Source organism: Aristolochia californica, unplaced genomic scaffold (genome assembly GCF_029961685.1).
Source record: "Aristolochia californica isolate CCGP_79_NKW_82.1479 unplaced genomic scaffold, dmAriCali1.0.hap1 SCAF_6, whole genome shotgun sequence".
In the NCBI taxonomy this organism is placed as follows: Eukaryota; Viridiplantae; Streptophyta; class Magnoliopsida; order Piperales; family Aristolochiaceae; genus Aristolochia; species Aristolochia californica.
Window position 1 is genome coordinate 37,113,523 of NW_027182257.1, and position 11,622 is coordinate 37,125,144.

Here is an 11,622-nt window from a genome sequence, read left to right on the forward strand (position 1 = left end):
TTATTGATCGATGGACTGATCGATCAATATGTTACCATTGATCTAGAAATGTTAAGTTGATTGATCATTGTCAGTGGTTTATCGATCAATCGAGATTCTCTTTGGCTATGCATTACAACTATGATCGATCAATGCATTTTCATTTGATCGATCATGGTTGATGTCCCTTACTGGCAAAGTTCTGATAGATCGATCAATCAATCTAAAGGGATGATCGATCATTCTATGTAAATTCTTCTTGCATGGACAACTATGGTCGATCAATTGATGAGGGAATCGATCATGTGTTATAGCATGAAATGGCCATATCCTGGATGATCGATCAATCAACTATGGTTGATCTATCATGCTTTATATTTCTGGTCGACAAAATTCTGGATGATTGATCACAGTCAGTAACTGATCGATCATTCCAATGCTAGACTAAAAATATATATTTTATAAAGCATGGGAATTTCTCTCTAAGTGCTTTAACATGTTTTTATGTAATGTGTACAATGATTCTAAACATATCTATATGCAATTTATATCTTAAAACTCCGATCTCACAAGTACTTGAGGAATATGAGTTAGAATACTCTCTTACAAAAAAATGACCAAGTTTAAATGTTTGTCTTTGATGCTTAAACTCGAGTTTTCTTATTGTCTTTTTCCTTGTGGGTTATTCTTCAAGAGATGTTCTTCAATTATGCTTAAGGTCTTTATTTTGGCTTTGAAGCTTTAGACCTTGAGATGCTCTTGAAGGTAAAGTTTCTGAAATACTTGAGATTTTCAAGTTATTAGTTCAATTAAGTTTTATTATCATAAGAAGTAATGTGGGAGTCAACCTAGGGTCAACATAGGGTTTCTACCCTTAATTATAAAAAGATGTTAGTGAGAAGGAGATTCATACTCGAGCTCCTCTTTTTTCTTACCTAAAGCCTCTCTCTCTCTACATACTTGTGCTCCTCTCCTAAAACCCTCTTTTCTTCTTTTCTTCTTCTACTTCTTCCCTTTTCTTCTTCTCAAACATACAACCCTAGAATCTAACATGAAACCCTTTTACTCAATTACCGCTCCTGTTTCAATCCTCTACAGGGATGCCAATGGCCATTAGCTCCACTAGACCAACACATTACATATTATAAGCAACCTCTTTTTCGATCACTCACCAGTGGAGTCCTATAATGCTCGTAAGCTAAGTCAATCTCCCTATAATGCTTTGATATCATATAAAGAATTTGTGAAAACGAAATTGGGAGCAAGAGAAGTAAAATGGACAAAGAAATACAAACAAAAAGAAAGAAATTTCAATGAATAATAATGATTTTTACACTCAAGCTCAGGCGGGACTCCCTCCTCTATCTGTACCCAATGGTGAAGCTTGAGACAGATCCTTGACTGGCCCACGGGAACCCAAGCCTTACCCTAAACCCTAAAGTCCGGCTGCCACCCGGTTCCGTTTCTTACTTTCTTCTTTCTTCCTTCTTCTCTCTTCTTCTGGAAAGAAACAGTGCCTCTGCCAGCACTTGGATCCGTACTCGTTTCTCCATTTCATCGCTCGACACTTAAACGTCCCGTGGGAGAGCAATTTTTGTTTCTCGTTTTTGGGTAATCGTTTTATATTTCCGAACCTTTCTTGTATCTAATGTTTTTATTTTCTAGGATTTTCTTGCTTGGCGTCTCTTCTTTCTCTTTGGTTTTGTTGTCTGTCCATGTGTGTTTCTTATATTTACGCGTTTGATTCAATCACTTACACACTTTCTTGCGCTATAATTACATGTGAATTTCTTTTCAGTTTGTTATGACTGTTCTTTTGTGGGGTTGATCATTTCGTAACTCTGGATTTGTGTAGAGACGATTTTTCAGCCTGGGTTTCAATATTTTCTTCTGGCATCTGATTTGCCACCGAGGATTCAATCCCTATGGGAAAGAAGAAGACTGCACGCGGCGGTGAAGATGATAACCCGCCTCAGGTCACTAAATCCAAAAAGAAGAATCTCGTCGTCGACGACGACGAGTACCACCTTGGAACTGAAGAAGCTCAGAATCAGGAGAATTCTTTGAAAGAAAATGAGGAAAGGACAGCTACTGCATTTACCGGGAAAAAGAAGGGTAAGAAGGCAGTCCTAACATCTGATTCTCACTCTTTGGATGATGATGATCGTGATAACATGTCGAATCCTAATGAAGAAGAACCTGCTCCTATTCTGTTTGCTGGTAAGAAAAAACCGAAATCCAAGAAAACTAGTCAGAACCTTTTTACTGCTTCCGCCTATGATGCCCTTGATAATGGGGATGATGATGATAAAGCTGAACCTGAGGAAAGGTATGACAATGAGGAGCCTCTGCTTTCTTTTAGTGGCAAGAAGAGGTCATCAAAACCTTCAAAGAAGACTAACAGTACTTTTGCTGCGCTCCATGCTCTTGACGAGGACAGTGATGATCTGGATGAAAAGACAGATGATGAGGATGAACCTTCAATTGCATTCTCTGGTAAGAAGAAATCTTCCAAACCTACTAAGAAGACTCCCGTTTCTGGATTCCATGCGCTTGATGATGATGATGATGGTGACGGACAGGCAGAAGACCAGGTGCATGAGAATGAGCCTGGCATTCAATTAACTGGTAAGAACAAGTCTTTCAAATCTTCTAAGAAAACTTCCAGTAGTGGATCCTATGCTCCTGAGGAGGAGGATGAAGTTGCAGAAAAGCCAGAGGATGAGGAGGAGACTTTAATTTCATTCTTTGGTAAGAAGAAGTCATCTAAAAGGACTCCAGGTTCCGAATTCCATGCCCTTGAGGATGATGATGAAGAAATGGCAGAAAAGCAAGACGATGAGGATGAACCTCTAGTTTTTTTCTCTGGTAAGAAGTCTTCCAAGCCTTCTAAGAAGACTCCTACTGGTGGATTCCATGCCCTTGAGGAGGATGATGATGAAATGACAGAAAAGAAAGAGGATGAGGATGAGCCTGTAATTTCATTCTCTGGTAAGAAGAAGTCTTCTAAGTCTTCTAAGAAGACTCCAGGTTCTGGTTTTCATGCACTTGAGGAAGATGTTGATCTGACAGAAAAGCAAGAAGATGAAGATGATCCTGTAATCTCATTCTCTGGTAAGAAGAAGTCTTCCAAAACTTCTAAGAAGAGTCCCTCTCTAGATGAGGGCCTCTCTTGTTCTGTTAACGAGGATGAAACAACAATTGCCTTCTCTGGAAAAAAGAAATCTGCCAAAGCATCAAAGAAATTTCCCATTATTGATGAGGATCCGTCAGTTTCATTTAATGATGAAAATGAAAACGAAATTGAAGAAAACAATGCTGTAACAATTGCTTTCTCAGGAAAAAAGAAATCTTCTAAAAATATAAAAAAGAGCGATAATAATAAGTTGTCTACAACATCTACTTTCGAAACAGCTCTTCCAGAGGAAGATGTACAGGGTAGCACTGACCAAAAGTCTAATGAGGAAATAATGGAAAGTGAAGTAGTGGGTTCCAAAGACTGTAAGGATGTGGTTGAAATTACCAAGAAGCAGAAAAAGAATAAAAAAAAGAGTGCAAGAACAGCCCAGGAGGAGGAAGACCTAGACAAGATTCTTGAAGAGCTTGGGGAGGCTCCATCCAGTGCAAAGGCAGATCTACAGACCCCTCCACAGGAGGAGAGGGTTCAGCTGCGGCCTGATGCTGTTAGCAATGAGGCTGCTGCAGAGGAGAAGGAAGGGGAAGCTGAAGTTGGTGAGTCTGCTGCTGCAAAAAAGAAGAAAAAGAAGAAGGAAAAAGAGAAAGAGAAAAAGGCGGCAGCAGCTGCTGCTTCTGCATCTGCCATAGAAGCTAAAGGAGAGAAAACAGAAGAGATGAAGAGCAAAATTTCAGACAAGAAACTTCCAAAGCATGTGAGAGAAATGCAAGAAGCACTGGCACGGCATAAAGAGGCAGAAGAGAGGAAGAAGAGAGAGGAAGAAGAGAGGTTGAGGAAGGAGGAAGAGGAGCGTAAAAGGATAGAGGAGGCAGAGCGACTGGCAGAGGAGGCAAAGAGGAGGAAAAAAGAAAGAGAAAAGGAAAAATTATTGAAGAAGAAACAGGAGGGTAAACTTTTAACAGGCAAACAGAAGGAGGAGGCCCGCCGATTGGAAGCTATGAGGAATCAATTTCTTGCTAGTGGGCTGGTTCCCAGTTCTGAAACTGTCATAAAAAAGCCCAAATATGAAAGAAAGAAATCAAAGCCTGGTTTTGGTCAATTGAATGGGGGACCTACTGAAAAGGAGGAAATTGTGGAGGCAGAAGCACAACAGGAAACTCTACCTGAGAGTGAGGAGCTTGTGGAAGTGGAAAAGGTTGAAGAAGAGACTGTTGCAGAAGAGGTGAAGGAGGTGGAAGAAGTTGCTGAGGATGAAGTTGTGGATGAAGATGAGGATGAGGATGAGTGGGATGCAAAGAGTTGGGATGATGAAAAAGTTGTTGCTTTGCCTGTTAAGAGTGTCTTTGAGGAGGAGGAAGAAGAAGAAGAGAAAACCACAGTGAAGAAAATAACCAGCAAGCGTGTGATTGCACCGGCTTCAGTAGATATGGCCATGCCCCTTGAAGCAGAGAAAGTGAAAGTGGCTCCTAAGAAGCCAGCTCCTGCTGCACCTCAGAAAGGTCAAATTGCTGAAAATAAAGGCAGAGAAATAGAAGTTCAGGCCCCAGTTAGGCGGGAGAAAATGACAGAAGTTCAAGCCCCTGAGAAGCAGGATAAACGAACAGAAGCCACTAGGACCCGTGATACACGGACAGCTGAACCTGACTCAAATAAGACTTCTGATAATTTACGTTCACCCATCTGTTGCATTCTGGGCCATGTTGATACTGGTAAAACAAAGCTTCTTGACTGTATTAGGGGCACTAATGTTCAGGAGGGAGAGGCTGGAGGGATTACTCAACAAATTGGTGCAACCTACTTCCCAGCAGAAAACATCAGGGAAAGAACTAAGGAGCTCAAGGCAGATGCTAAATTGAGGGTTCCTGGTTTGCTGGTTATTGATACTCCAGGACATGAGTCATTCACCAATTTACGATCTCGTGGTTCAGGTTTATGTGACATTGCAATTTTGGTTGTTGACATAATGCATGGGCTGGAACCACAAACTATTGAATCTCTTAACCTTTTGAAGATGCGGAATACTGAATTTATTGTTGCCTTGAATAAGGTATGAATTATGAATTTCATTGAATATTTGAAAATTTTGTTGATTCAGAGGTTGATGCTTTTTTTTTTTTTATAAAAATGTTTTGGGTCTTTTAGCTGATGCTATTGTTATTTCAAAGGTGGATAGGTTATATCAGTGGAAGACGTGCCCAAATGCACCTATTGTAAAGGCTATGAAGCAACAGGTCCCTGATGTACAAAATGAGTTCAAAATGAGGCTTAAGCAGGTAATTTGTTGTTTTTCCATTCTTTAGTTACCTTTTTTATTATTTTCTGTCAGGCAATGAACCAAAGTCTTCATCCTTTCATTTGCCTACTTAATTCATTTATTAGTATCATCATTTTATTTCAGATTATCACACAGTTCATGGAGCAGGGCGTGAACACTGAGCTCTACTATAAAAATAGAGAAATGGGGCAGACATTCAGTATTGTCCCCACTAGTGCTATCACGTATGTAGTTTGGTACTTGTTGGTGGTACAGTTCTGCTTTCAACTATGCTTTAGATTTCTGATGTGTTCATTTCGTGATAATATCAGAGGTGAAGGAATTCCAGATCTTCTCTTGCTTCTGGTACAATGGACGCAGAAAACTATGGAAAAGAAGCTCATGTTTTCTAATGAAATTGAGGTGTGATTCTTTTCCATCTGAGAAACATTTTTTTTCCTTTGAATTTGTCATTTTTTCTTATTTCTGTTTTTGTAAATGACTTTTCAGGAAAAGAAAAGTATTTTCTTGCTAGTGGTTCACAACTTGTCTCTAGAAATCTTTACCATATTTTGTGTAGATGTGCTCTCTTCATATCTTTCTTGTTGTTTGGAAACTATTCTGCAGTGCACGGTCTTAGAGGTCAAAGTTGTTGAAGGCCTGGGGACAACTATAGATGTTGTTCTTGTCAATGGAGTGCTGCATGAGGGAGACCAGATTGTTGTCTGTGGTATGCAGGTAAGTGAAAGCTGATCTCCTCAACTGGATCCTTCACAACCGGTACCTGTTTACACAACATCTTTAAACTTCTTACCCATTATATTTTGTTTGCCAGGGTCCTATTGTTACCAGCATTAGAGCCCTCTTGACACCTCATCCAATGAAAGAGCTCCGAGTAAAGGTGAGGGGATTCTAAGGACTGATAATTTAGGCTAGGATTCTCTCAAAAACTTGGCCCATCTGTTGTGACTAATTTTGTGGTTTTCTGATGTAGGGAACTTATCAGCATCATAAGGAACTCAAGGCTGCACAGGGTGTGAAAATAGCTGCACAGGTAATGTTGGATCCTGATTTCAATTACAGGGTTTATTTTTCTGGGACATTGTTGTTGAGGAGCTCCTGTGCTATCATCTTCTGCAGGGCCTTGAACATGCAATTGCTGGAACAGGTTTGTATGTAGTGGGACCTGATGACGATGTTGAAGACATCAAGGACTCTACAATGCAAGACATGAAATCTGTTATGAGCAGGATTGACAAGAGTGGGGAGGGTGTGTGTGTCCAAGCCTCAACCCTTGGTTCACTTGAAGCCCTACTGGAGTTCTTGAAGACTCCGGATGTGAGAATTCCAGTAAGTGGGATAAGCATTGGGCCTGTCCATAAGAAGGATATAATGCGTGCCAGTGTTATGCTTGAGAGAAAGAAAGAATATGCTGCCATTTTGGCCTTTGATGTCAAAGTAACACCTGAGGCTCGGGAGCTCGCTGACGACATGGGTGTGAAGATATTTTGTGCAGATATTATCTATCATTTATTTGACCAATTTAAGGCCTATATTGACAATCTCAAGGAAGAAAAGAAGAAGGAAGCTGCAGAGGAAGCCGTCTTCCCCTGTGTGCTAAAGATTATGCCTAACTGTATTTTCAACAAGAAGGACCCAATTGTTTTGGGAGTTGATGTTCTTGAAGGGCTTGCCAAGGTTCTCTCAGCTCCTCTTGATTTATCTTGCTATATGTTTTTGTGGTTTCTTGATGGATGCGTGGTGAAAATCAGCATCATTTACATCCATTTTTTTTTCTTCAAAAAGGATGTCTAATGCTTATTTTGAATGTCTTGCAAAATAAAAAATGCATGGTGAAAATCAGCATTATTTACATCCATTTTTTTTCTTCAAAAAGGATGTCCAGTGCTTATTTTGAATGTCTTGCAAAAAAAATAAAAAAATCGAGTGTGCCTTTTATGTGCCAGAATATTTAATGTGAATTATTGTTTTCTCAGCTGCTCTTTACTCTTTTTGTTTGGGATTATCTATTGATGGCAATTGGACCATATTTTGAATGATTTGTTTATTTAATGTGTTTGGAGCACAGGTGGGGACTCCACTATGTGTGCCTTCCAGGGATTTCATTGATATTGGACGCATAGCATCTATAGAGATTAATCACAAACAGGTTGATATTGCAAAGAAGGGGCAGAAGGTTGCCATGAAGGTACTTTAAAGGGTCAAGAACACAAAGAAAAACCTTTTTGCTTCGCCTACAATTTTTCTAGTGTTTTTCTCCAACTTGCTGTGTTTCCTCTGCAGATTGTTGGTGCATCAGCTGAAGAACAGCAAAAGATGTATGGACGGCATTTTGAGATAGATGATGAGCTTGTTAGTCATATCTCAAGGCGGTCAATTGATGTACTGAAAGTCAATTATCGGGTAACTGAACCATGCTCAAACAGATGCCAAAGCAGCATTTCTGTTCTTGAGGAATGTATGCCGCTCCTATCTAATTATTTCCCTGTCTTTATTTTTTTTTTTATTTTTTTTGATACAGGAAGATTTGTCTAATGAGGAATGGAAGCTGGTAGTGAAACTGAAAAATCTGTTCAAGATACAATGAGGAACCCTTACAGAGTGGTAATGGAGCCATCGTTTTAGCAACAGTTGTTCATTTTTTTGGAAATGACATCAAGTTAAATCTGGTGATAGTTTCGCTCTATCAGTCCAGTGGGCGAGATTTTGTTGTTAGTAGATGAGTTTTTTCCTGGTTGGGAGAGTTTTCGATGCTTCAGCAAGGACGGTCCGAAATCTGAAGAGACCTGTTGGAGATGCATGTGGATACGACCTGTTCTTCATTTGTTTCTCTGTTTTAAATATGCAATAAGTTATTTTGTTAATTTTTCTTTTATTCCAAATATGCTTTTTTGTTTTTTTTCTGGTAACTGGGTATAGTGGTGTTGAGAAAGCTTCGGGGGCTATCTGAAGAATTTTCAACATGGAAAAGGAAGAATTTTCATTTATTTGCATTCTTAGTGCACATTGCTACTTATAAGTGACCATACATACCTAATGAGCTGGTTATCATCGCACAAAAGAGTTTCGTAGAACCAGGTGAGCAAGCCTTGGAGTGGAGGTTCAACTGTTAACGCCAGAGCTAGTTCATCGTATTCATTCTACCAAAGGAATTTTTTGGATATTTTCGTTATGGATCTTATCTGCATCAGTTCCAGAATTTTTTTGTTGGCACTACTGTTACGGAAGGAACTCAACCGAGATTGATATCTTATTTTTGGAATCAACAGCTAACTCCGATTGATTGTCGCTCAGCTTTCCTCTTATAGCCATTGCCGATTGATCCGTTGTCATCCAGCCCATTACATTATGACGAAAGTTTTTCTTCAGGAAACTCATTCTAGATTGCCTCTGCTGTATCATTGCTGATTTATTTTTCCTACCTTCGGGAAATAACGGGCTGCATCCGAAAATAGTGCTGGAGACGACTTCTCACGGCGAGGAAGTCGCACTAGCCATTACAACTTTCGGCGAGGGGGAGGAAGAAGTTCATCTTTTATTTAATTTACTGAGTTAACTCGGACGAACTCGGTCCAAGTAAACTCGGTTTGGGTCAACATGACTTGGCCCATTTGCTTATTGCCTTTGTTATATGGGTCCAGGTTCCGATTTATAGACCAATTTCTCCTGTGACTCGGCTAGATCAGTTTGACTTGATCGCTTGCCTTAGTTTGACTCGGTCCCTCGGCTTCGACTGGATTATTATCTTGAATTATTGGCAATTTATTATTCAGTTCATTATTCAAGGATGGACTCTTTAAGGAATATTTCATGGTCCATATTAAGGACTTTAATTATTTGGTACATGTTATTTGGCCCAGGTCTATTTCCGTTGTTGCTATTGTGTATCTGACTGAGACATTATTATTAAAGTAAAACTTCTCAATTGTTGACTGTTGTTAGCATTGGTTATTTTGATGAAGAAGAAAGCACATGATAGCCCCAACATATTATCTTCCGGTGATTCCATATTATCCTCTTATTAATTGTTAAAATCACTTTTGAGTGATGCCTATAGACCCATTGCCTACAAAGGATAAGAGTAAGTCTAACATCCAACGTGAGTCAAGTCTATTCACCAAAGAGGTATTTTTTTGAGCTACCCTAAGAAAGTGGGTAGACTCTGTGCCCCACAGTTGGGCTACTTTTTTGCCTTTGAAATTGAACAGAGAGTATTTATGACTATGACCATTTGACTGGATTATGGAGCTTTGTCATACGACTAGGAGTGATTTTTTCTCTCACCATTATTATGTTAGTTGGATTTCTTGACAAGAACAAAGAGATCACTAACTTGAAGGAGAGTGTTAGAAGATATAATGAACTGCTATTTTATATAGAAAGATCCTATACACTATTTGTTGTAAGTTGAACGTTTATAATGTTCTCTCACCCCCAACTTGAGGGAGAGTGTTGGAAGATGGACCCAAGCTCACATGACTAAAAAAAACTTACACATCCAAGTGCATTAGAAGATAGGTTCAAGCCCACACGACCAAGGAAGGCACACGTCCAAGATATGTGGACGATGGGCTCAAACTCACAGACCAAGGAAGACCCACACAGTGGTGGCATGATGGTAAATAAGGAGTCATCTAATAAAGATGACACTGATGTAATTACTTTAAGTTTTAGGAGTGTAATTATAATATTGTAGTTTCATTCATCAATAAATAGAGCTTTAGAGGCAGGATTAGAACACTAGTCCATAACCTCATTCTTCCTCCTATTTTCTACCCAACATTCCGTCTTTCCTTTTCTCCATGAGCTAATCCAAGGAGTCTTGAAAATCAACATAGTTATTATCATTATACATTAAATTATGTCACTATTCTTGTTTTAGTTATGCACGATCAGGGGGATGTGCTGGCCATTATTCCCTGTACTGAACATCCAATGACAAAGCATCTAGAAGTGGGCCCCACGCCATATAAATCATGGTAATTTTATTTTATAAACAATATATTTGAAACCATAATTCCAACAAACGCCCACTTGGTTTCAAATCCATTTCAAATTCCGATTTTCGAAAAAACATAAAAAATCAATCTTGACACATAAAATCATACCATGACCATATGCATTACCTTAAACACTTTAATATACATGTGTAGTTAACCCGGGCCTACACAATATATATCTTAGATATCCAAGGCTGGGGAATAAACCAAATCCATACTTGTCAAATTTGCCAATTCAGCGGTCTCCATTCATAGCATACTTGGACCTGAACTCAGGGTAAAGCTCTATACCAGTTCGAGTATTAGCCACTAAGGTAACTGTGCCTAATCAGTACCATAGGCCTGAATAATTTAGACATCCAACCCAACCTTCCTATTGAGACCCTTCCGTATATACATACAAGTATATACCTAATAGAAAAGTTGGACATCAAGGCATCTCACCGTCCATAACATACTCAATACTTGAGGAGCTCAGGGTAAAGCTCTATACCAGTATGAGTATTAGCCGTAAAGGAAACTGTGCCTATGCAGTCCCATTGGCCTGGACAATTTAGAGACTCAACCGTCATTCCCTATTGAGACCCTCACATATACACGTACAAGTGCATACCTAATAGGGAAGCTGAATCTCAAGGCATACACTGAGTACTAAAATTATCTCACAAAAGCATATGCATTCTTGCAAAATCATTCCATGGAATATAAATTACATTGTCATGACATACATAGTATTACAAATCATTGAGACCGTAATGCATACAAAACAATGTTTCCCACTTGGTCTCATCGATTATAAACAAATCAAACCCATGTTCCCCACATGGAAAGTGAAACTGGTCACGGGAAGACACTTGGTTAGTGGATCAGCTAAGTTATCCTGAGAAGATATCTTATAAAGAACAATTTCCTCCTTCCTGAGCATGTCACGTATGTAGTGGTATTTCCCTTCGATATGTTTAGCCTTGGAGTGACACTTCGGATATTTCGTGATAGCAATAGCAGATTCATTATCACAAAAGAGAGGAATAGCTCGCTCCACACAGTCTACTACTAGAAGACTTCGTAAGAATTTGCGAAGATAGACAACCTCCCTTGTAGCTAAGTTCATAGCCACATATTCTGCTTCCATGGTTGATTGCGCGACACAGTCTTGCTTCTTGCTTTTCCAAGAAATGGCACCTCCTCCAGGTATCAATACATCCTTGATAATCTGAGTCGGAATAACCAAC

At 39.3% G+C, this 11,622-nt stretch overlaps 1 protein-coding gene across 1 annotated transcript; it reads left to right on the plus strand.

The window, feature by feature from the left end:
* The first annotated feature begins 1,396 nt into the window (after window positions 1-1,396).
* LOC137935163 (eukaryotic translation initiation factor 5B-like) lies at window positions 1,397-8,389 on the plus strand. The gene is made up of 12 exons (XM_068779847.1): window positions 1,397-1,590; window positions 1,835-5,162; window positions 5,281-5,388; window positions 5,514-5,614; window positions 5,702-5,792; window positions 5,997-6,107; window positions 6,205-6,270; window positions 6,364-6,423; window positions 6,510-7,067; window positions 7,459-7,578; window positions 7,674-7,793; window positions 7,912-8,389. Exons 2-12 carry the CDS (start codon window positions 1,905-1,907, stop codon window positions 7,975-7,977), a joined length of 4,659 nt encoding a protein of 1,552 aa, XP_068635948.1. The 5' UTR covers window positions 1,397-1,590; window positions 1,835-1,904; the 3' UTR covers window positions 7,978-8,389.
* Window positions 8,390-11,622: the final 3,233 nt, after the last annotated feature.

What these genes read in the sequence shown, in the direction of transcription:
- LOC137935163 (XM_068779847.1), top strand. Translation starts at nt 1,905, where the DNA reads ATGGGAAAGAAGAAGACTGCACGCGGCGGTGAAGATGATAACCCGCCT. An exon ending in TTATTGTTGCCTTGAATAAG is followed by an intron (nt 5,163 to 5,280) that starts GTATGAATTATG and finishes GTTATTTCAAAG; the next exon opens with GTGGATAGGTTATATCAGTG. An exon ending in TTGTTGTCTGTGGTATGCAG is followed by an intron (nt 6,108 to 6,204) that starts GTAAGTGAAAGC and finishes TTTGTTTGCCAG; the next exon opens with GGTCCTATTGTTACCAGCAT.